This window comes from Typopeltis vanoorti, chromosome 10 (assembly GCF_054136105.1).
Source record: "Typopeltis vanoorti isolate ZY-2024b chromosome 10, IOZ_Tvanoo_1.0, whole genome shotgun sequence".
In the NCBI taxonomy this organism is placed as follows: domain Eukaryota; kingdom Metazoa; phylum Arthropoda; class Arachnida; order Uropygi; family Thelyphonidae; genus Typopeltis; species Typopeltis vanoorti.
In genome coordinates, this window is record NC_143558.1 from 40,151,330 (window position 1) to 40,175,583 (window position 24,254).

Sequence of the window (24,254 nt, forward strand, 5' to 3'; positions counted from 1 at the left end):
TAATCATCTGGAATTCATCCCTCTGTCCAGGCATTCAGAACTATGCAGTGCAGCCACTGTAAGACTTTTATACCTCCATACTTGAGCATTTCTGGTCAGATATCATCTACTCCTGCTGCTGCCTTTCTACATTTCAGTCTTTTGATGGCTTTTTCTACTTTAAGTATGGATATGTATTCCTGACTGCATGCCTGTTGAGTGTTTTTACCATTGTGCTCTCATCACTGCTTGTTTCATTTAGCAATTTTTTGAAGTAATTACTCCATACTTCAAGGATATCTTTTTCTGCAGTTTTCATGTCACCTTTATCATCTCTAATTCCTTTTACAGCACTCTTTCCTCCATTTCTAAGCTTCTTCAACAACCTCCAGAATATCTTACCACCTTCTTGATATTTATTTTCTATGTTCTTGCCAAAGTCCTCCCAAGACTTTTGTTTAGCTAGTTTTACACAGTGTTTAGCTTTCTTACATTTGTCTCTGTATTCTCTAAGAGCACAATCTGACTTATTTGCCAGGAATTTTTGATATGCTTTCTTCTTTTCTTTCACTGCCTCTTTAACTTCTTGTGTCCAATGGAGTCCTGATTTCTCTATCTTTACAGACAACCTCACCACTTGCCTCTCTGGCTGAAGCAATCAATGTTTTCTTCAAGGCTTGCCACTGAATCTCCAAAGTTTTGTTCCTGTTCTCAAACTCTTTCATTTTTTCTTCAATAATCTTTGTGTATTTTAGTCTATAGTTCACATCTGAGAGCTGCCCAACTTTTATTCGCTTTAAAACTTTCTTACATGTTTTTCTTTTCAGTATGAAATTCAATTTTATCCTGCTCAAGACTAAATGGTAATCACTTCCAATTTCAAATCCTCTGTACATTCTGGTGTCCTGCACCAGGGAGAAAACATCACTATCAACAATAACATAGTCAATGAGACTTTTCTTATTCCTTGCCTCTTCTCTCCATGTGAATTTTGTTGGAACATGGTGTTAGTAATAACCAGTCCATGTCCTGAGCAGAAATTCAACAGGTATTTGAAATTGGCAGTGACCACCCAAAATATTTTTGTATGTCTGACAATCATTTCCTACTCTGCTATTTATATCCCCAACAAGGACCAAGTTTTCCTCTTTCATTGTGTCAGATGCTTTCTCTAAAGCATCAAAAAATTCCTCCACTTCTACCTTAGTAGAACCTTCTGTGGGACCATAGGCACAAATAAGTCTCATTGTCCAATTCCCCACTCTGATATTTGCCCACATCACTTTGTTGGATTCTGATTATATAGAGATTAAAGTAATTATTATTTGCTTCAGAATCCAACATGATCTTCCATCACAAAGGCTACAATTGTAAATATTATTTAATGTAAACAACTTATTTTACAAACTAATATTCATATAACTCCTTAATTTTGTCTAATATTTAATTAATTAATCAAAGATATATGTATTAATAATGGAAAAACTGTATTAAATATTATTAAGCTATTTTATTTATTACTATGTTAATATTATAAGAGTTTGTATTTGATAATTTAACTGCTCATTAATTGAAATGTAAATATTCCTTATTTATTCCTATTTGTAGAATTTTAGCGTTATATAATACCTCAATTTTATTATATTTTGTTTGGTTGTCATGGAAACGTAAGTGAACGAGCACGTTTTTGGAACAGAACGTGGGGAGAAAGCTGAAAGTTTACTAAAAAGGAATTAGTTAAAGAGATCACGAGAAGAATTTAGGCAGGAAAAACTGATATAAAAAGTGAGGAATGCTGGAAAAGAGAGAGCATTAGAGATTTATTAGAGAGGGATTGGCATTAGGTTGGAATCGGAGCATTCGGCATTCGAAAATCACAGTGCGATAATAGCGAGTCGGCAAGTCACTCAAGCAGCTAAATAAAGTCTACTAGTCGAGAAGCGGTAGCTTATAAGTTTCGGAATAACAAATAAAGCTACGGAAGATAGCCAAGTGATTACGGATAGACTAGCGATTACTTGAGTTGAGATTTAATTTCAGGGCCGACCTGTCAAGGACACACAGAATCTTGAAATAAAGCTCGGAGTTAGTAGAATAGTAGAGGCTGTAAAAATTGAAGTTTACCGTTAGCTGTGCTTAGAATTATAGTGCCTAAGGAATTAATCGAATGCCGGAGGAATGAACAACTGTGCATATAAAACCTAAATTTAAGGAATTATTGTGTATTGCCTTATTTCATGAGTGATCAGTAGTACTTTATGCAACAACGTTTGTTTATGTGTATTGTGACAGATGATTAATTCAGTTATTGCTTAGAAGAATTTATTTAATGAGTGCCATTTACTGTTTAAAGTGTTTACAGTTGTAAAAGGTGTAAATGTATAAGTAGATGAAGATAGAAGATTATCGGTAAGATTATTCCAACCATTAATACTCATGGATTAACATTCCTATATAGAGACGTGTGCGAGTTTCATCCTAGAATTTCCCTATACTAACAGTAATTATTTCGGAAATTAGCTGAAGTGTAAATGTAAAGGTGTTTGCTTGTAAAGTGGTGTTACTGCGATTTTATTTTATTTAGAACTTAAAGAACTGTGAGAAGACTGTATTACAGATAACAGAATTACCATTGTCTGAGTTTGCATGACTTTATTATCAGAAAGGCTGAAGTGTTTATAATAACTTACTTAGTATATTGATCTTAAGTGTATAATTTGTGACTTTAAAATTAAATGTTTGTTTTTGCTTATCTAAAGTTGTATTTTGCCTGAATCTCTTTTACTGCACCATTCATAAAATATTCGAACCAATGCGGGTAAATTAAGTAAGTTAAATATACTCGGCCAGTATATATTTTAAGGAGAGATAGTTGAAGGTTGATTTTTCTTCAATTCTTGACTAATTCAGATATAGAGTGGCGCAGTCTATAAATATAAATTTTCTCTATATTTGTATTAGAAATCAACTAGCAACCTTCTATTTTGTTAAGAACATCGTAATAGTGATCATGTCGGATCCAAAGCATAGATTAAGAAGAAGTATCCAACAACTCTACATGAGACTGCCTGCCATTCAAGAAGATTAGCCTAGTATTTTGTGTTGAATACTATGGCTACTCCTTCTTTTCCCTTGATTGTCATTGCCTGAATATAATATTTTGTATTCGTTGCTCAGAAAGATCTCAACACTTCTTATCTTTTTTGTTTAAGTTACTCCTATTATGTCGATCTGGTACTTATCTAGTTCCTCAACCAGCTCCATTTCTTTGCCATTCAGGCTTCTTATGTTGATAATACCGATTTTGAACTCTGGTGATGTTGAGTGTTTTCTGATGTTTGTGTTGAGTGATGTCTGGTGATATTATTATTATTATTACATGACACCTCTGTGGAGTCCAAGGACTCATCGTGGGAGGGCACACTACTCTACTTCGCTAAATACATCTCATCCTCTCTACTACTACTTAATTCTCCAGTTACGACACTACTACCATCAATGCCATCTATCGCCCATCATCATCACCAGCAATAGTATTTTTTATCTGTAAATTGCATGTGTTCTGAAGGTCGATTTGCCTGTACTCTGGATGAAAAACCCAAGTTTCTGGGAGAAAAAACCCCTGCTAACACTGTATGAGATCGGCTAACTCACCTTCAACTGAAAAAAGCCCATATAAGGATTCCTCTTGTCACGATGAGAAATGAACCCAGGTCTTTTCCATTCGAAGGGCACAATGTTCTGCATGTTCTTCCAATTGTGCTACTGCAGCTATTGGAAGAACAGCAGATTTTTGTTGTATTAACAAAATTATTAACCTCTACAATAAATGTTGAAGTTTACTGCATTATTAATTCACAGAAAGTCAGCTAAATTCAAAATTTTTTGTAGGCAACAACACCATATTAAAATATTTTACTTTTTAGATTTAAAATTAGTCCTCCAAATATTCTGATTATTTTTGTTTATTTTCCAACCTACAATAGGTTGGCAATCAATGGCTTATTTAGTACTATGTGTAATCTGTGGATTAGATAACTAAGAAGCCTGTTCTAGAGACCAAGCATGGTGTTTTTTTTCAAAATCTCCTCTAGGCCTCCAATAAGTGGGTTGGTGATCTTACATTATGTACTGAAAATCATCCACCACTTAAAGACTTTCTCAAGCATCCAAATTTGCAAGCTTGCAAATTTTTAGTTAGAGTGCCGTGATGTTGCTGTCATTTCAGCCATCCAGGCCCTCCTCGAAATGTGAAAATGCAATAGTCATTTTGACTTGCTAATATTTATTAACAAGAAATTTACAGTAAAATAATATTTTGCATTATAACTTTAATTTTCAGCAGAAATGAATGTGAAATAACTCCAGTGCAGCAGAAAAGAAAAATTAGAATCTTTTTTTTTTAAATGATGATGAAATGCTATATATTAAACAGGTGTGTTTTTTAAAGGAAAAAAGTACTCAATTGTTGAAGTGGGACAGCAATGGGGAAAACAAGACTGGTACAATAAAAAATAAATGATGACATGTATTTTTAATTGATTAAGCTTCATTTAAAGTAGCTCCAGAGTTTAAACGCCAAAAAAAAAATTCATTAATTAAATAGATTGACTTGGGGAAAGCTGTTTTGGTATGTTTTTGAAAGATTTTTGATGATTCTTTGAAAGAGTGCCAGTGTCATCAAAATAGAAGACTTTCAGTGGTGACTCAAGTTTTGAGAACCAAAAAAAAATGTTGCACAGGGTCCCCAGTTTTGTGAATATACTGGATGTATCTTTTGATTCCATGGAGGCCTGAATAATAATAATAATAATAATAACAGGGCACAGATTTTATTTTTTTGGGCTAAAATCTAAACACGAATGCTTTGAACTAACTGCTTTCTTTTTGATATTGAGGATACACAACTGATACTCTGCAGCAAATATTTCAGAGTGTGAGTAGTAGACATATTGTAGAAGTAATTTTTCACTTAGTTATTATTATTATTACCCCAAGACCTCATGGAGTCAAAGACTCATCTGGGAGGTCCTTTTATCACACACACATCTCATCATACCATGTCTTAAACACATTCAAACTCCTTGCAGACACCACACTCTCAGGTAAGGCATTCCAATCATTCACAACTCTGCACGAAAAAACCTACCTCTCACACCCTCTTTATACAGTTTCCAGGGATGACCTCTGGTTCTCCCCTGATCTCCCACTATTCTCTGTAGAACTTCTCCACCATTGATCCTTTTTTAAATAACGAAACCTGTGGTGCGATTGTAATTAAAAGAAACACACGTATTAACCACAGTGAAAATTATTTAATTGTAAATATTTCATCCTTAAAACAATAATATTATTGTTTTATACTACTGTACTGATGATGTCCTAAGATACTTAGGATAAAATATTTACAATTAAATAATTTTCACTGTGGTTAATACGTGTGTTTCTTTTAATTATTACCATGGATCCTGTAACAACCCCTTACCAATTTGTAGGTTTCTATCATATCTCTCCTCTTCATCCTGTTCACCAGACTCTGCAAATTACATCTTCTCAATCTTTCATCATACTCGACATTCCAGAGGTCAGAAACTACCTTAGTCAGTCGCCTTTGGACCCTTTCCAACATCTCTTCATCCTTCTGAAAACCTGGTGACCAAATCTGGACACAATAGTCCATGTGTGGCCTAATCAAAGCCTTATACAACGGAACAAAAATCTCCCTACTTCTACATGTCAGTGTCCTCTGCATCATTTCCAGAAGTCTTTGTGTTGTCTTCACAATTTTGGCGATGTGTCCTCTAAATTTGAGATCCTTATCCCCTATCACCCCTAGATCTCTTATTTCCTCTACCTCCAACAGTATATTCTCACCAAGCATAAATTCTGCATCCCATCTTTGTTTTCCAAATTTTAAAACCTTACATTCTGCAACATTGAATTCACATCCCCATTTCCATGCTTAACTTTCAAATGACCAAATATGTTTAATTTGAACAGTTTAATGAAACTCTTAGATTTCTATCTTTGAGTTCCGTATTTGGCTCTGGAACAATGTGGGATGTAGTCCCAGATGAATCTTTGACTACATGAGGTCTTGGGGTAATAATAATAATATCCCCTTAATTTAAATAATTTTATGTCGCCGAATTGAAGTCCTTGGCTCTTTATATTTAGTAATTTATTGTCTAGTATTTCTACGACAAAAGTTATTTCCAGCCACAGTAAAATTTGGAATTTTTTTAAGAAAAAAAACTAACACTACTGAACTTCTTTTTTGTTGCATACATGTGAACAGTTTTTATATGGTGCAAATATAGAAAAAAAAAATTCTAAAACAGATTAATGTCAACACACAGCTGAACAAATGATTGTAGATTGCAAAGAAATAGTCCGGAATTCAGCGAATACAATAATATTATTGGCTTACTTCTTTTATTAAACAGTAAAATGAAATAATAGATACTGAATACTGTCTGTGAAAACTTTCAGTAGAAAATTAGATTATTATTATTATTATTATCTAAGCTTCCATGGAGTCAAAAGATTCATCGTGGGAGGTCATTTTTAGGAAACACTCCTTGAACCCATTGACCATTCCTGGCAATGTATTTCAAGGTTCAACCACGCTCTTGCGTACAACCTCCTTTCGTAACTTCCAGAAAGAGTAGTTATTTATAATTCAGTTCCAGGAGGGGAGGGTGTAATTGGAAATTAGCATAAATTTTGAATCAGTCTGTGCAGAATATCTTTCATATATTTTCTCCATATCTACAGAGATTAAGCAATATATGCATCATACAAAAAAGTAAATAAAAATCATCTATTGCAATTTCAAGAAGACAAATAAGTTCTTGCTGAATTATCACTGCACAATCAAGACCACACAATTGTAACATTATTTGTTGTTCATAAAAGTAGAAACACTCATTTCTAAAACTGAAGCGTGACGTTCTATATAATGGTATTTTCCAAGGAAAGAAAACAAAAGCTTATATTTATTTTAATAGATGTAACTTTTAAAAATTACAATTCTTTAACATAATGATTTTCAAAACAAGCATTTGAAAATTCTGCAATAATATCTACAGTACATGAATGAAGATAAATTTTTTGTTCTATTGTACTGATTTGAAGAATGAAAGACGATAAATTTAATACTACCATTAAATAATTTCATTGCAAAGAAGAAGAATCTGTTGTCATTATAGGATCGACTGTTTATTTAACAGCCTACACTTGGATAAGGGATTAAACTAAATTTATTATAACACATCAAAAATCGTAAAACATACAAAAATGCACATAGACCAGAATTACAGATACATAAGTTGCCGAATACTGGCTATCGTTTAATTTTTAATGGAAAAAGAAATGTATGAAAAATTAAATGATTTAAAAATTTACTTTTCATGATTTTATAGAAGCAAATTCATCCAAAATTTCACTTGTTTCTAGTTTCTCACAAATATCACCTTCTATTGCGATCATTGACAGTCCAACCAGCCTTCCCTATGAAATACTAGATCTTAGATATGTTTTAATTAATTTTTGTCTTAAAAATGATCGTTTGCCACTTGCTAATGAAACTGGAAATGTCAAAAATATTCAGAGAAATTGCCAAACTAATAAAAACGTTTTCTAAGTCATTTGAGTATATATGTTGCAATATTTTCAGCGGGACTAAACTGTCACTATCCTATATGATGCCCTTCAGAATTTGTATTTCGTTATATGATTTGGTGGCACAAATATCTTTTTCTTCATCATCAGTCAGCACAACTTGTAAATCATCACAGTGTTTTCTTAAAGTGTCATCATCCATATTAGAAATTTTTTTGAAACTAGATAAAAACTGAAATTTGTTAAATTGACTTGTCAAGAGATCAAACCTTTCAGCCAAAGAATTAATAATAGTGTCCACAATTAAAAGAAAAAATGTAACTTTAAAGTTAGATTGCGGATCAACTGGCGCTTTGTCTGAACATTCATAGCAGAACAATCTTTTCTTACTTCTGCATAATGTACTGCTTTTGAACTCAGGAGAAATTTCTAAATCTAAAGCTAATTCTTTTGCAGATTCGAGTATAACATTAAAATTTTTATCCAATCTAAATTCTTTAGTAAAGTTGATTACATTATTTAACACATTTATAGATTCACTTAAATTTGTGTTTGAATTCTGAAGCATTTTACTCACTACATTGATCCTGCACAAAATTTCATACCAGATTATAAGTGAACACAAACATCCATAATCTTTAATTTTCAAAGATAATGTCTTTGCTTCATATTTTGTATTATTGTCCATTTGAATATTATCATAAATTTCCACACAAGAATCTAAAACTTCTTCAATATTATATCTAAGTGAACGAAGAGCATCAATCCTCACTTCCCATCTAGTATCAGATAAAGTTTTAAGTGAAATTTTAGTGTACTTTTTCAGTACATCCTATGGTTTAGTCGAAGCACTAAAGAAATTATAAATTTCTTGTATAGTGCTAAAAAACTCACTGTTTCAGTACTAACTTTATATTTATATAAAATTTTTGAAAATGGGTAGGAAGAATCAGATTCTTTCTACCCATTTTAAAATGTTTGTGCAATATTTGTTCATGTCTTGCAGCTCTCAAACATCTGAAGCTTATAGTATGTGGCTCTTACGTTAAGAAAGTTTGGCCACCCCTGATCTATATGAATCACATTATGAAAGAAAGTGATATTAAATCTGATATAAAAGTTGGATTTTCTGCAGGATTCTTTAACTAAATTGAATAGGTGTAGCAGATTTAGCATGAAAATCAGCAATAAAAAGAACAAAGACAAAGATTTTGAAAATGGGTAGGAAGAACATTGAAAACATCAGCTCTTACTTGTTATATGGGGAATCTGTATAACAAATAAAACATTTTGGCTATTTAGGTACAAATTTTTTTAGTGAAGATGGCAGATTTAATATGGAAATAATAAGCAAAGCTTATATAGTGGGGAGTCAACTGAATAAATTTATATTGAATAAGAGAGAAATTAGTTATAGTACTAAATTAGCTGTATACATGACAGTGTTCAATTTTAATTTATGAATGTGAGAGCTGGGTTAAAAGTAAAATAGTGGATCAAAAGATGTAGACCCCATCATATATGAGCGTTCTGAGAAAAAGAGTATGGGCAAGATTAGATCATTGGCAGAATCATTAAAAATGAAGATATTAGAAAGGAACTTGGTAGCATTGTTAGCTTTTGGAAATGTGTGAGCAGAACTGATTTCAGGTGTTATTTTTCACTTAAATGAAATGAGAAGGGAAAAGTTAGTGAAAGGTTTTTGATGGTAGAGAAAAGACTAGGAAGATCAAGATACATGGATTGATGCAGTTAAAAATGCATTAGAAGACTGAAATATAGTGATCTCTCAGTTATCCAACTTTCAAATAACCAAGCCTTCAATTTGATGGACCCTTGAATGAGTTAGTGTCAACAGATTCTGGTACAGCATCCCATAATTGTACCTTCAGTTAACCAACCCTTCAAGTTGTGTAACCAGAAAATTGATTTCCTGCTGTAGTCACATAATTGAGGGATTACTTTATAAAATCAAACAGCATTTAATTTTGACAAATAACAGATTAATTTGGAGGAAAATTGTTGATAAGGATGCAAGTTATTTGATCTGCTATAGTACTTGCATGCATGCATTCACAACAATTAGGAACGCTGCTTTGCTAAGTGGGTCAACAAGTATATATGTTCCAGTTTAGCTTAATGCTCTTAATTGACCACTGAATACTGATATAAGTCAGTAGTCAGTAAAGAGTATTGAATTTTAATACAAAATAAGTAATTCTTATTTTGTATCACTTTAAGAAAATAATTTTTTTTTACTTTATCATTTTACATTTTAAAGGAAATTGCAGGCTACCCAGCTGCTAATTCATTACTGTGACCAGTTGCAGAAGTGTTTAAAATCATAACATGAGCCAGATATTGAGTGGCCCAGTATTATGTAACTTATTTACTATAAAGTATGATATCTGGTGAAGTTAAGTTATATTCTTTCAGGGTTTTCGAATATAATTATTGCCAGCCATGTTGCAGATTTTCAGTTTCTTTGAACACATTATTACTTTAATAAAAAAAATTATGGTCTCTAATGATGTTCTTTATGATCCCAAGCTGTTGTTGTCGTTGTTTGTGCTAGCATAACTTTATGCTAAAAGTTATTCATCTAGAAGAACACACATTTTATATTAAATACCATGAGCTTGAACATTCTGGACTTGTGGTGCATGCTATCGACACTAAACATAGAGTTGGCTTTTCCTCATAAATTAACTTTATAAAGAAATATGTGAACCCTTTGGCTCTTCATTATAATTAATATGTGAAACTTTATTTCATTGCCTAAGTTAAACAGATCTGATGGTTTACATCTATCTACCATCTTTATGGTAGATAGTAGTTTTTAAATCTGCTAATCTATCCTAACTTTATTTTGTATTTGTGTGTGTGTGTACTTTTTTGTAATTTTTTCTAAAAAAAAAATTAGTCCAAAATAAGATAACCCACAAGAGCAAGGAATCTGGTAGATGCCTGGAAAACTTAAAGGTGGAAGTCTTGTGTAGAGGCTTAAGTGCTGTGAGGACATTATGTTGGAGGTTTAATGGATTTTTTACAACACTCAAAAAGAATTAAAATAGAATTTAATACTTCCTATATTTCGTCCTAGTCACTAGGACATCTACGGGGATTACAAAGACAATTAATGTAACATGCACACAAAAACTTACAATACTAAGCCCAACCACGTGGGTGACAATAAAGTCCTATCTAGGTGGAGCGCCCTCTAAGGGCAGTAGTAGGTGGCCTGGAATGTAAGGTGGGACCTCTGGTGATGACTGTTTCCCAAATCTCCGGAAGCTTAATGCAACCGTATTTGTTAAGATTTGGTTGGTTTCTGAGATCTGCTGCTGCTTCTAAGAAAAGTCTCTCTTTCTTGAATTTGCTGTGGTGGAGCATGGTGGTTTTCTTCCATGATACTCTGTGGGTGGTGTCCAAAACATGGTCAGCCAAGCCTGAATGGCCACCATAGTTGTGTTTAACGATGTACAACTTTTGTTCCTCCAGGCGGATGGATGCTGATCTGCCTGTCTGTCCAAAGTACGCAAGCTTACAGGAACAGGGTACTTTGTAAACTCCAGGCAGAGAGAGAGGAGGGAGCTGATCTTTCGTAGAACGGATAAGGGTAGCCAGTTTGCGGTAGGGCTTATATGCTGTGTGTAGGTTATACTTTTTTAGTATCTTGGCTATTTTTTCCGAAGTGCCACGGATGTAGGGTATGGTGATGGCATTTTTAAATTCTTGTTGACGAGAGGGACGGGGAATGGGGGAGGAATTGATTATTTTTTTTGATGCTGTGTTCGCTGTAGCCATTGGAGAGGAAAGTTCTGTGTATGTGGTTAAGCTCAGTAGTGAGGGCGGTTCCACTGGAACAAAGATTGTGGGCTCTCTTGGTAAGGGTTTTAATGATGCCATATTGTTGTGAGGGGTGGTGGTGGGAGAGTTTGTGAATGTATCTGCCTGTGTGTGTGGGTTTTCTGTATACAGTGAAGGCAAGTGTATCATTAGGCAGGCGCATGACTAAGGTGTCTAGGAAGGGTAAACAATTGTTCGTTTCCTTTTCCATAGTAAACTGGATTCTTGGATGTAGGCTATTGAGATGACCGAGGAAGGAGTCTAACGTGTCTGGGCCATGAGGCCAAATAGAGAACACATCATCTACATATCTTAGCCAGATAGAAGGTTAAAAAAAGATTTCGAAATAGAAGGTTAAAAAAAGATTTCGAAAAACGAGCCATAGACTCAGCCCCACTCAAACCTTCTATCTGGCTAAGATATGTAGATGATGTGTTCTCTATTTGGCCTCATGGCCCAGACACGTTAGACTCCTTCCTCGGTCATCTCAATAGCCTACATCCAAGAATCCAGTTTACTATGGAAAAGGAAACGAACAATTGTTTACCCTTCCTAGACACCTTAGTCACGCGCCTGCCTAATGATACACTTGCCTTCACTGTATACAGAAAACCCACACACACAGGCAGATACATTCACAAACTCTCCCACCACCACCCCTCACAACAATATGGCATCATTAAAACCCTTACCAAGCGAGCCCACAATCTTTGTTCCAGTGGAACCGCCCTCACTACTGAGCTTAGCCACATACACAGAACTTTCCTCTCCAATGGCTCCAGTGAACACAGCATCAAAAAAAATAATCAATTCCTCCCCCATTCCCCGTCCCTCTCGTCAACAAGAATTTAAAAATGCCATCACCATACCCTACATCCGTGGCACTTCGGAAAAAATAGCCAAGATACTAAAAAAGTATAACCTACACACAGCATATAAGCCCTACCGCAAACTGGCTACCCTTATCCGTTCTACGAAAGATCAGCTCCCTCCTCTCTCTCTGCCTGGAGTTTACAAAGTACCCTGTTCCTGTAAGCTTGCGTACTTTGGACAGACAGGCAGATCAGCATCCATCTGCCTGGAGGAACACAAGTCGTACATCGTTAAACACAACTATGGCCATTCAGGCTTGGCTTACCATGTTTTGGACACCACCCACAGAGTATCATGGAAGAAAACCACCATGCTCCACCACAGCAAATTCAAGAAAGAGAGACTTTTCTTAGAAGCAGCAGCAGATCTCAGAAACCAACCAAATCTTAAAAAATACGGTTGCATTAAGCTTCCGGAGATTTGGGAAACAGTCATCACCAGAGGTCCCACCTTACATTCCAGGCCACCTACTACTGCCCTTAGAGGGCGCTCCACCTAGATAGGACTTTATTGTCACCCACGTGGTTGGGCTTAGTATTGTAAGTTTTTGTGTGCATGTTACATTAATTGTCTTTGTAATCCCCGTAGATGTCCTAGTGACTAGGACGAAATATAGGAAGTATTAAATTCTATTTTAATTCTTTTTGAGTGTTGTAAAAAATCCATTAAACCTCCAACATAATAATTAAAGGTGGAAGCTTGTCCTTAGGAGAGGCGAGAGAGGTGTAGATTTTTCTGATAGGGTGAAAGGCAACAAAAATATTCAGTGTTCAGAAACCTTGCACATAAGGGATAGGAATATAAGTTATTTCTTCTGTATTGGAAGAGGTAGAGATACCACTGAATATTTTTGTTGCCTTTCACCCCATCAGAAAAATCTCCACCTTTCTCGATTCTCTTAAGGACAAACTTCCATCTCTAAGTTCTCCAGGCATCTGTCAGATTCCTTGCTCTTGTGGGTTATCTTGTTTTGGACAGACCAGAAGATCTGCTTTTATTCATCTAGAAGAACACACATCTTATATTAAATACCATGAGCTTGGACAGTCTGGACTTGTGGTGTAGGTTATTGACACTAAATGTGGAGTTGGGTTTTCCTCATAGAGCACCTTTATAAAGAAATTTGTGAAACTTTACTTCATTGCCCTAAGTTAAACAGATCTGATGGTTTACATCTATCCACTTCATGGTAGATAGTATTTTTTAAATCTGCTATTCTTTCCTGACTTTATTTTGTATTTGTGTGTGTACTTTAAAAAAAAAAAGGAAATTATTGACTTTATTCAGTTATGTAAATTATCTACTCAAGTGGTGTTTTTTAGAATTGCTTGTTGTTTAATTGCCGTTCTATGATCCTGTACTGATAATACCTTGCCTATGATTCTTAGGCAAAAATTTTCTGTTAATATAGTTTTTCGCTGTTTATATATATATATATATATATATATGTGTGTGTGTGTGTGTGTGTGTGTGTGTGTGTGTGTGTGTGTGTGTGTGTGTGTGTGTGTGTGTGTATTTTTATTATTACAGTTCTCTCATGCATCTTATTAGATGAGAGATAGATAGATAAGCAAATTGTATTTCTATGAGATTTTCATTTGTCAAGTTCTTTTGGCAAATGAAATGGTAGTATGAATGTGCAATTGTTCATTAAATATATAAAAAGAACTAAGTAAATTTTTTAAGTTCTTTATATATATTTAATGAACAAATTAATTTATAAATTCTTTATCACCAACTGTAAAAACGTTTTATTAAAGTTGTTTATTGAACATAATTATTGAAGTTATATGCATTCAGTAATTGGACTCATAATATTATAATAATGTTATTAGCATTCTGATTTATAATTAGATTTTTGTTAATTAACACTTATCTGCAGTACAGCATAGTCATTCCAATTACAGTGTTTTTTTATTTATTTATTTTTTTTTTAAATAAAGGCAGAAGATGATGTTTCTGCAGGACTTAGTGGAATAATTCTTATTCCTCAGCTTTCAGATGGTGCTTCTGATGATGTTGTGAGTTCTGTGCAGAAAGCAGTTGTAGCTAATATTCTTTGGCAGATGGATGCTGACAGAAAAACAACTGCACTTAAGCAGATTCAGGGTCATGTGTGGCATTCAGCATATAATAACAGTGAATTAGTAGCATAGTAAGTGAATTATTTAAGATAAAAAAAAGTCGTCTTTAATTATTATTACTATTACTATTATTATGGGCAACTCCAGGGAGTCATTAGACTCATCGAGGGAGGCCCAAATCATATTCATCACAACTATTTGACATTCATATAGTATCTATCATACCTTGCCTTAAACTCATTCACTGTCACAGCATCCACCACAGACTCAGGGAGCGCATTCCACTCATTCACTACTCTAAAAGTAAAGAACCCAGCTCTAACACCTTTACTAACCACACTTTTGCCCAGTTTCCATGGATGTCTCCTAGTCCTCCCACAACCAGCCCTGTTCTCAAAAATATCTTCTGAATTAATTTTATAGAAACCCTTCAGTAATTTGAATGTCTCAATCATATCTCCCCTCCGCCTATCAACCAATTTTTGCAGCCCACAAATCCTCAACCTGTTCTCATACGGTTCATTCCACAGACCTGCTATCATCTTGGTCACTCGCCTCTGGATCCTCTCCACCTCCTCCCCATCAAGAAGAAACCTAGGTGACCAAATCTGAGCACAGTAGTCTAGATGGGGTCTTATCAAGGCTCGATACAGAGGAACAATAACCTGCTTGTCTCTGCTTGTCAACATATTCTTCAGCAACCAAGTGATTTGATGAGCTGATTTGGCCACTTTTGCAATGTGTCCACTAAATTTCAATTCCTTATCTACCAACGCTCCTAAATCTCGTGCCTCATCAATTTCCTGTAACACGGTTCCACCAATGCAGTAAACTGCCGCCAATCTTTTCACCCCAAAATGCATAACCTTACATTTTGCCACATTAAACTGACATCCATTCTACTTAGCCAAGACCTCCAATCTATCCAATTCATCCTGCAAAATTTTGACGTCATCTGCATTCACTATTCCCTACCCAACTTCGCATCATCTGCAAACAAATGAACTGGTCCTCTCAGATCCTTTCCTATATCATTTATGAACAAATTAAACAGCAGTGGTCCAAGAACAGATCCTTGTGGCACACCACTAGTCACAGGCCGTCTTGTGGACTTTACTCCTGAGTAAACCACTCTCTGATATCTCTCCGTCAACCACCCTCCTATCCATCTCACCAACCCTATGTCCATTCCCATATGCTGCAATTTACTGATTAGAATTCCATGTGGTATCCTGTCAAAGACCTTGGCAAGGTCCAGTAGAATCACCGTAAACCCATTACCCTTATCCAGTTCAGCCGTTACTGTGTTATAATACGTGAGCAAGTTACTGAGGCATAACCTACCCTTCACAAAACCATGCTGTCCCTGATACAGTATCCCATTTTCTTCTATCCAATCTTGTATTTTCCTCTTGACTATTTTCTCTAATACCTTGATAATGATTCCTGTTATGCTGATTGGCCGGTAATTTTCAACAGCAGCCTTGGAACCACCTTTGTGCTGTGAAACTATTTTTCCCTCTTTCCACCCCCTTGGGACTGACCCAGTCCTGAGGCTCAAATTAAACAAAATGGTCAAGGGCACTGACAATTCTTTCGCCGCTTCACGTACGACACGAACTGGTATACCATCCAATCCCACAGATGTATTGACATTGAGGTTCTGTAATAGACTAGTTACTTCTACTTCATTCATCACAATTCGAGTATAAGCTGTTGGTTCTTCCATTCCTGCAAAGTCGCCACCTGGATGATATACTCTTGCAAAGTGTATTTTGTATTTTCCTCTTGACTATTTTCTCTAATACCTTGATAATGATTCCTGTTATGCTGATTGGCCGGTAATTTTCAACAGCAGCCTTGGAACCACCTTTGTGCTGTGGAACTATTTTTCCCTCTTTCCACCCCCTTGGGACTGACCCAGTCCTGAGGCTCAAATTAAACAAAATGGTCAAGGGCACTGACAATTCTTTCGCCGCTTCACGTACGACACGAACTGGTATACCATCCAATCCCACAGATGTATTGACATTGAGGTTCTGTAATAGACTAGTTACTTCTACTTCATTCATCACAATTCGAGTATAAGCTGTTGGTTCTTCCATTCCTGCAAAGTCGCCACCTGGATGATATACTCTTGCAAAGTGCTCGCTCAGTAATTCCAAATATCGACTGATTCAGTTACCTCCCTACTCCTCAGCATTTTTTAAGATCATTCTACCATCAGCATTTTTCCTTTTACTTGCAACATATTGAAAAAACTGTTTGGGATTCTCTTTAGCCTGCGTGGCCAATTTCCTTTCGTAATCTGCTTTTGCTTTTCTTACCACCCTTTTTACCATCCTGGCCTGAGCTTTATACTGTTCCTGCACCTGATGGTCACCCTTCTCCTTAAATTCCCTCCACAATTGTTTCTTTTTTTGCAGCTCGAGCTTAATAGTGTTATTCATCCATTTAACTCCTACTTGATTTATTATTCGGACTCTTGGTATACAGTCAACCATTGCCTCCTTCAAACAGTTCATTATGTCCATTTAAGTGGGAAATTTATTGGTTTAAGAATTCTGATTTCTATGTACTAAAGAAGATTTCCACTTGGCTATGAAGTATATTAATTTTGACAAGAAATTATATCCTTGTTTAATCCTTTATCCAAGTTTAAGCAAAACAAAAGAGTGCATGTGAACTTCATTACCAGGCTACTGGTATATTGAAGCTGTTGGCTTCATCAATTGCCACAGTATCCCATAATGCAAAAACATTAGGGAAAGTGCCACTACCTAGACAGGTTTCGACCTTTATTGAGTTCTCGTCGGTGAGAGCCAGATCCAGGAAGTTACTAAGGTTGAATCAGTGCAGAAGTCATATATTTTCCATATACAAGTAGTAAAAAGCTGTATCACCTTATTGTTAAAATAATAGTTTGTGCTGCATGATTTCCACATTAATTCATAACTGATGTGTGTGAAGTTTACCGCTTCTGTATACAAGTAGTCCAATCATAAAGATACTTCATGCACAAACTTTGTTTGCTTACACTTGGGTAAAGGATTCAACAAGCATATAATTTCTTGTAAAACATAATTTACTCAGTTCACTAATAATTACAAATACAGTCACTCCTTGACTTACAATGTAGGTGACTTATGACCACTCTTACATCATTAAAATAAAATAAAATAAAATTATTAACATGTTCATGCCATATTTAGTGCTACAATAAAACCCCTGTGTTTGATTGCAGCCATGCATTTGCTCTCCCCCACATGTGTGCATGGAGCAAATGTTGCTTGGGTCTGTGCAGTATAATGTACATTAGGGGGAATCATTTACACTCAAGTACTAAGTTACCAATACATACAAATACTTCTTATTACTAGTTAGTTTAAAATATAGTTTAAATATACATCTCAGTCAAATATAGAATTTCTCTTAATTATTAGTTTCTAATATGTCCTGAAACAGATCCCCCCCCCCCAACTTTGCTGTCTACATAGTTTTGGTTTGATGAGATGATAAATTTCCCTTCTTCTCTGGGCAAATGTGTTGATCTAATAATAATTTCAACAACTATGGATCTTAGGCAATTTCTATTTTTTTTTTGTGGTAATTTCTTTGTGAAAATGGTCATCAAACAGAAAAGTAATTATTCTAATGGCAGAAAAGAAAGAGACCATTGAATTAGAAATGAAAATAATATATATGTAATAATAAGATTATTATTATTAACATCTAACCTACATGGAGTCAAAGAACTCATCACTGGAGGTCTATACTCCCTTGCCAAAAGATCATTGAACTGTGCCTTGAACCCAGTCACAGTTTCTGCACTCACCACACTTTCAGGCAATGCATTCCATTCACCAATCGCTCTCCATGCAAAGAACCTGCTTCTCACTCCCCCTGCTCACTCCATGGATGGCTTTTAGTTCTACCCTTGGCTCCCTCTGCTCTGTGAAATATCTTCTCCGCGTTAATCTGGTAACAACCCCCCCCCCCCTCACCAACTTCTCCAACTTCTATGTCTTGATCATATCCCCTCTTCTTCTTCTTCTATTCATAAGGCTCTGTAAATTACATTCCTTCAATCTGTCCTCATATCTGACATTCCATAAACCTGAATACTAACTTAGTAAGCCTTCTCTGGGTCTTCTCCAGTACATCCTCATCCCCCCCCCCCCGAAAATCAGGCAACCAAATCTGTGTACAGTAGTCCATATGTGGTCTGATCAAAGCCTTATACAAGGGAACCATAACCTCTTTGCTTCTGGATGTCAATGTCCTCCTCATTATTGCCATAATCTGTTGGGTTGTTCTTATGATTTTATCACTGTGACTCCTAAACTTCAAGTTTTGGAGGTCACACTGCTTCCAGTTCCAGTTCTCTCATCTTCTCTTCCTCCTTCAAAATTTTTCCATTAATTGTATACTCTGCATCCCAACGTTGTCTACCAAATTTCAAGATCTTGCACTTTGCAAGAACTTGAATTGATAGCTTTAAATTTATTTAAAGCTTATCATTAAATTGATAGCTCCACTTATTTGCCCATTCACATAGTCTATTCAGATCCTTCTGTAAGGCCACAGCATCTGCTCTGCTCTCATAGATCTTTGCATCATCACCAAACAGCTGAACATCTGCAGTTAAGCCAACCCCAATGTTATTAACATACAAGCTAAACAATAATGTTCCCAAAACAGATCCTGTGGTACTTCACTAGTGACTTTCATCTTTTGGGATACCACTCCTCCATATACAACCTGCTGATACTGCCCAATAGTCAATCAGCTATCCAACTTACTAGTCTGTTATCTAAGACAGAGATGACAGTTTATCTTTTGTAGAAGGCAATAAGGAAGAAATTTTGTTGATAGGAATATAAGTGAGAATCAATTGGTACTTTTTTAAAATTCTACCTATGGGTTCTGAGATTCCTGGAATGTAGGGGATTGGAACTCTGCGAACTGTTGAAGAAACCTTAGGTATTGGAACATAAGATTCAATTATCTGTTGGATAATTGAATGTTGGATAATAATTACCATCCTGATTAGGATGGTAATTATTAGATACCATTAACTTTTTAATGATGGAAAGTTCCTGTTGTAAGATTTCTGGAGAAGAGCAAACTTTATGTGCCCTATTAATTAGAGATTTAAGAATGCCAAATTTTTGAGATGTATGGTGAGCAGACTTTTTATGAATGTATCTGCCAGTAAATGTGAGCTTTCGAAAGATGCTTGTAGATAAGGTACCAGAAGAAGTTTGAGTAAGCAGGATGTCCAAAAATGATAAAGTACCAGAATTTTCCTTTTCCATGGTGAATTGGATACGAGGATGAAGGCTATTTATCTGTTGAATGGTGGAAAGCTCATCTTCAGTATGTGACCAAATGGCAAAAACATCATCGATATAACGATACCAAAGAGATGGTAGAGGGTGAATGGATGAAAACATAGTCTCTTCGAATTGTTTCAAAAAATAGTTAGCCAAAGTTGGAGACAAAGGACTACCCATGGCAGTACCTTCAACTTGTTTGTAGAACTTGTTTTTCCAACTAAAATAACCTGAACGGATAACAAATTCGAAAATTTTTGCGATATCTGGAGGGTAATCTTCATATAATAAATTGACTGTGTCGGCTAATGGGATATTGGTAAACAGAGATACAATGTCAAAACTGACTAACAACTCAGACGCTTTGATTTTTAAATCCTTGATTTTTTCCAAGGAAATCTGTTAAATTTTTTATGTAGGATCTTGAATGTCCAGTGAGAGCACTTAAAGAATGAGACAAGACTTTTGCAATTTGGTAAGTAGGAGAATCGATGCAATTCACGATTGGTCGTACTGGATAGCCTTCTTTATGGATTTTTGGGAGACCATATAGACGAGGAGATCTTCCAAAGTAGGTGCGTAATTTATCCACATAATTTGGGTCCCAACTGATGACCTCATCAAGTAATTTATTTAATTGTTAATCTGTAAATTTGTAGGATTATGCGTGATCTCTTTGTGGGTAGATGTGTCTTCTAAAAGACTGGATACTTTGGTCTCATAGTCAGTCTTATTCATGATTACAATAGCTTTTCCTTTATCGGCCTTAGAAATAGATATATTATTATCTTTTCTTAAAGAAGTTAGACCTTTGATTTCAGCATTTGATAAATTTGATAACATTTGATTTCATTGTTTTAAATTTTCATTGAAATATATGTATTCAATTAATTGAATTTTGGTCATCCAATAATTTTTTGAATTAGATAAATAATTTTATTGCTTATTAGTCTTCTCACTAAAATTAATTAGGAAAAAAACTGTTGGTTAATTGGAATGGTATGTATTTTATATTAGCCTAATGAAATCTGTTTAAGTCAGGGAATTACCTCTATTGACTTAAATGTTGGACCCTTTAATGTATATTCCTGTTGAAATCATTTCTAGAAACACAACCGTCGTGCATATTTTAATCAAAGTAGTAGAAAGTTCTGCTGGATGTATATTGATATTTTAGATATTGGAATGAAATTGTCTGTTTCTAAAATGTCAGGAAAGAGTTTTACATTTTTCTTTCCCTTTATCTGTACACTTACAGCATTTATGAAGATGTTGTTTCTGCTATTTGGAATTGGAATAAGCAAGGAAAATCTGTGTGTATTTATTCTTCCGGGAGTGTTGAGGCTCAGAAGTTATTTTTTGCACATACTGTAGCTGGAAACCTCACCCAGGTAATTTACTATACAGAGATGAAATATGAAATTAGTGTTCATCCATATTGATATAACAAATAATAATAATGAATTTTTCTCTAGTTACAGGGACCAGAGATTATTATATTATAGTAGAAGGTTTGCTATATTTTAATTTAATGTCAAGGAGCTTCTGTTATATTTTGTTTGTTTTATTGGCATTCTTTGTAGTGAGAGTTGACTAAGATTATTGTACAGACACATCCATGAAGTCTGAAGACTTATCACAGGAGATGCAAACTATCCACACAATCTACCTCTCCTTGAACCCATTAACAAAGCACTCAAAACTGACTCTGACAACCCATTCCACTTATTCATAATACTCCAAGCTAAAAATTTAGTCCTCACACTGCTACTAAAACATCTTTATTCAACTTAAAGGGGGGATGACCTCTTGTTCTGGCCCCTCTAATCAAGTGCTGAAACATCTACCCTGCATCAATCCTATAAAACCCTTTAAGCAACTTAAACGTTTCTATCATATAGAAACTACTTTCTATCATTAATCATGTTTCTATCATTAATCAATCCTCTCCATCACTTCCTCATTCCTAAGAAACCAAGGAGACCAGACCTGAGCACAGTATCAAGAGAGATAACAGTTTCCTTATCTCTACTTGTTACTGTTTTCTTCAGTAGCCAAGTAATCTTATGGGCTGCCTTAGCAATATGTTCTCTAAACTTTAACTCTCTGTCTGCCACTACCACCACCACCACCACCACCACCACCCCTAAATCTCTAACTTCATCTATTTCCTGGAGTACAGTTCCATTAATGTGGTACACAGCTTGGAATCTATTTATTCCAAAATGCATAACTTTACATTTCTCTAGATTAAAGCTGAAACCCATTATCTTTTTGCACATACTAACAGTCTATTTAAATCGTCCTTCAAGCTATCCACATCACCTTGATTAAGTATTACTTGACCAAATTTCACATCATCCATCAACAAACAACTGAATACCACTAGTCACCTGTTTTTGCCTTGATTCTGCCCCTCCATATCTGCTGGACAGATATCAAACAGTGTTTTGATATCTGTTTCTGTCCAGTCCAAGTATCTGTCTAGCAGCCACCCTACTTTATATCTGTCCAATAGCCATCCACATAACCAGTGTCATATCCATCCCCATTTCTTCTAATTTGTGTAACAGCGCTCCATGTTATATTCTGTCAAATGCCTTTGAAAAATCCAGCAGAATTATTGTGTAACCATTTTCTTTATCCAACTCAGCTGTTACTCTATTATAAAAAGTTAGTAAATTAGCTTTGGTCGCTTAGTGTCGCACTGATTAGATCATCGGATTGTCGAAAGCTCCTGAAAAGATTAGTAGTATTTTGTGTTAACATTAGATATTTTACTAGAATTTTAAGTAGTATTGTTTGCTTTTTGTTTCTTGGTGTGTCTGTGCAATTTTTGCATGTTTTCTGTTATTTTAATTATTATTTTTAAGAAAAGATAGCGTACACATGGCACCGATAAAGAAAAAAATGGCGGCCAGGTCGCCATGTTTGTTTAAGAGTTTTGATGTAAACGAATTTATGCAATGTGCTGTCTGTGAGATGTATGCCTTGCGAAGAGTGGTGGGAGTCTGGTTAGAAAGTGATAGTGGAGTTAATATGTGTAGAAGGTGTAAAGAGAATGAGGACTTCAAGCGTGTTTCGTGTGTCGATGATATCGTTAATGATAGTCAGAATGTAGAGAATTGCGTGGTAGTGCCAGATAGGTGTGAAAGCGTCGCTGAAAGTGTAAATGAAGGTAGAAACACAGAAAGAATGGATGATTTGATCGATAATGAAAATGGTGAGATAAATGCGAGTACCGAAATTGCCCTTTTGAATGGTGCGATACACAGAGCTAAAAGACAACTGGAGCGTATGGAAAAATGTGTGTTGAACGTACCGACAAATAACCGGTGGAAGTCTGTGACGGCAAATAATAGACTGTTCATGAACATCAATAAAATGAAGGAGCAAGTGCTGTATGGGGATTCGCTATTAAGAGGCATAATAATTGAGAGTTTAACGAAGTCGTACCAGCCGGGTGCGAACATAAAGGACGTCAGCGAATCTATTCGACTGCAAAAACAGAGGGTGAAAGAGATGATAATCGTGGCAGGAACGAATGATTTGAAAGAGGACAAAATGGAAATGATAGAGGATGTGAGGGAGTTGTTTGAGGTAGCAAAAGAGAAGAGTGAGAGAGTTAGGATGGTGAGTATCTTACCGCGATATGACAGCGAAGTGTTTAGAAGGAGGGCCATAATTGCCAATGACTTTATGCGTGGGTTATGCATGGAGAGTGGTGTGGAATTTGTGGAATGAGTTCGATGGGCGAAAGGACTTATATAAGATGGATGGGTTACATTTGAATGGAGTTGGTGTACGGAGACTTGAAAGAGTGTTGATGAATGATGTGGAAGTGGATGTACAGACTCAGGGAAACTAGATTTATTAAGAGGGGGGGGAGTAGATATGCAGACTTTAGGGGGGCAGTTAAGTGTATGAATGAGTATATTATGCCCGAGCAAGTACGACGGACAACAAATCAGAATGGGATAGTTAGTATAAGGCATCAAAGTAGGGATGGGATAAATGGGCTTCTGCGATTCATGTACACTAATGCCAGGAGTATTAGGAACAAGAAGGAAGAGTTTTTGGCCATGGTTGGCACTTCCAGGCCACAGGTTGTCGGTATTAGTGAAACATGGCTGACAGAAGATGATAAAGCTAGTGGGATTGAATGCGATGGGTATAGCGTGTTCAGGAGTGACAGGGTGAATAAAAAGGGGGGAGGAGTGTTATTGATGATAGCTGATGAGCTTCAGCCAAGGAGTATAGAAGTTGAACTGCAGGATGGGGAAAAAAGCACATTTGAGGCTGTGTGGTGTGAGATAGAATCTAGCAGAACAAAATATACAATTGGGTGCTGCTATAGACCAGGTGATGGAGTGGATGGTGGGGATAGTATGCATAAGCAAATAGAAGAAATGAGTGGAAGGAGGGTAATTATTATGGGTGATTTCAATTATGGTAACATTGACTGGAAAGAGGAGAGGGCACATGGGAGGAAGGAATTGGACTTTATGCG

The 24,254-nt window shown here is 35.6% G+C and overlaps 1 protein-coding gene across 2 annotated transcripts in view; it reads left to right on the forward strand.

Annotated features, from left to right (window-relative positions):
• The window catches only part of Enoph (enolase-phosphatase E1), a 105,993-nt gene that overhangs the window by 34,380 nt on the left and 47,359 nt on the right, over nucleotides 1–24,254 (forward strand). Inside the window, exons 3-4 of one of the 2 annotated variants that reach the window (XM_090399316.1) lie at nucleotides 14,268–14,479; nucleotides 21,003–21,135. In XM_090399316.1, the coding sequence (XP_090255442.1) occupies nucleotides 14,268–14,479; nucleotides 21,003–21,135 (345 nt within the window). The remainder of the gene's footprint in view (nucleotides 1–14,267; nucleotides 14,480–21,002; nucleotides 21,136–24,254) is intronic. The other variant, XM_090399317.1, reaches the window with a different exon arrangement.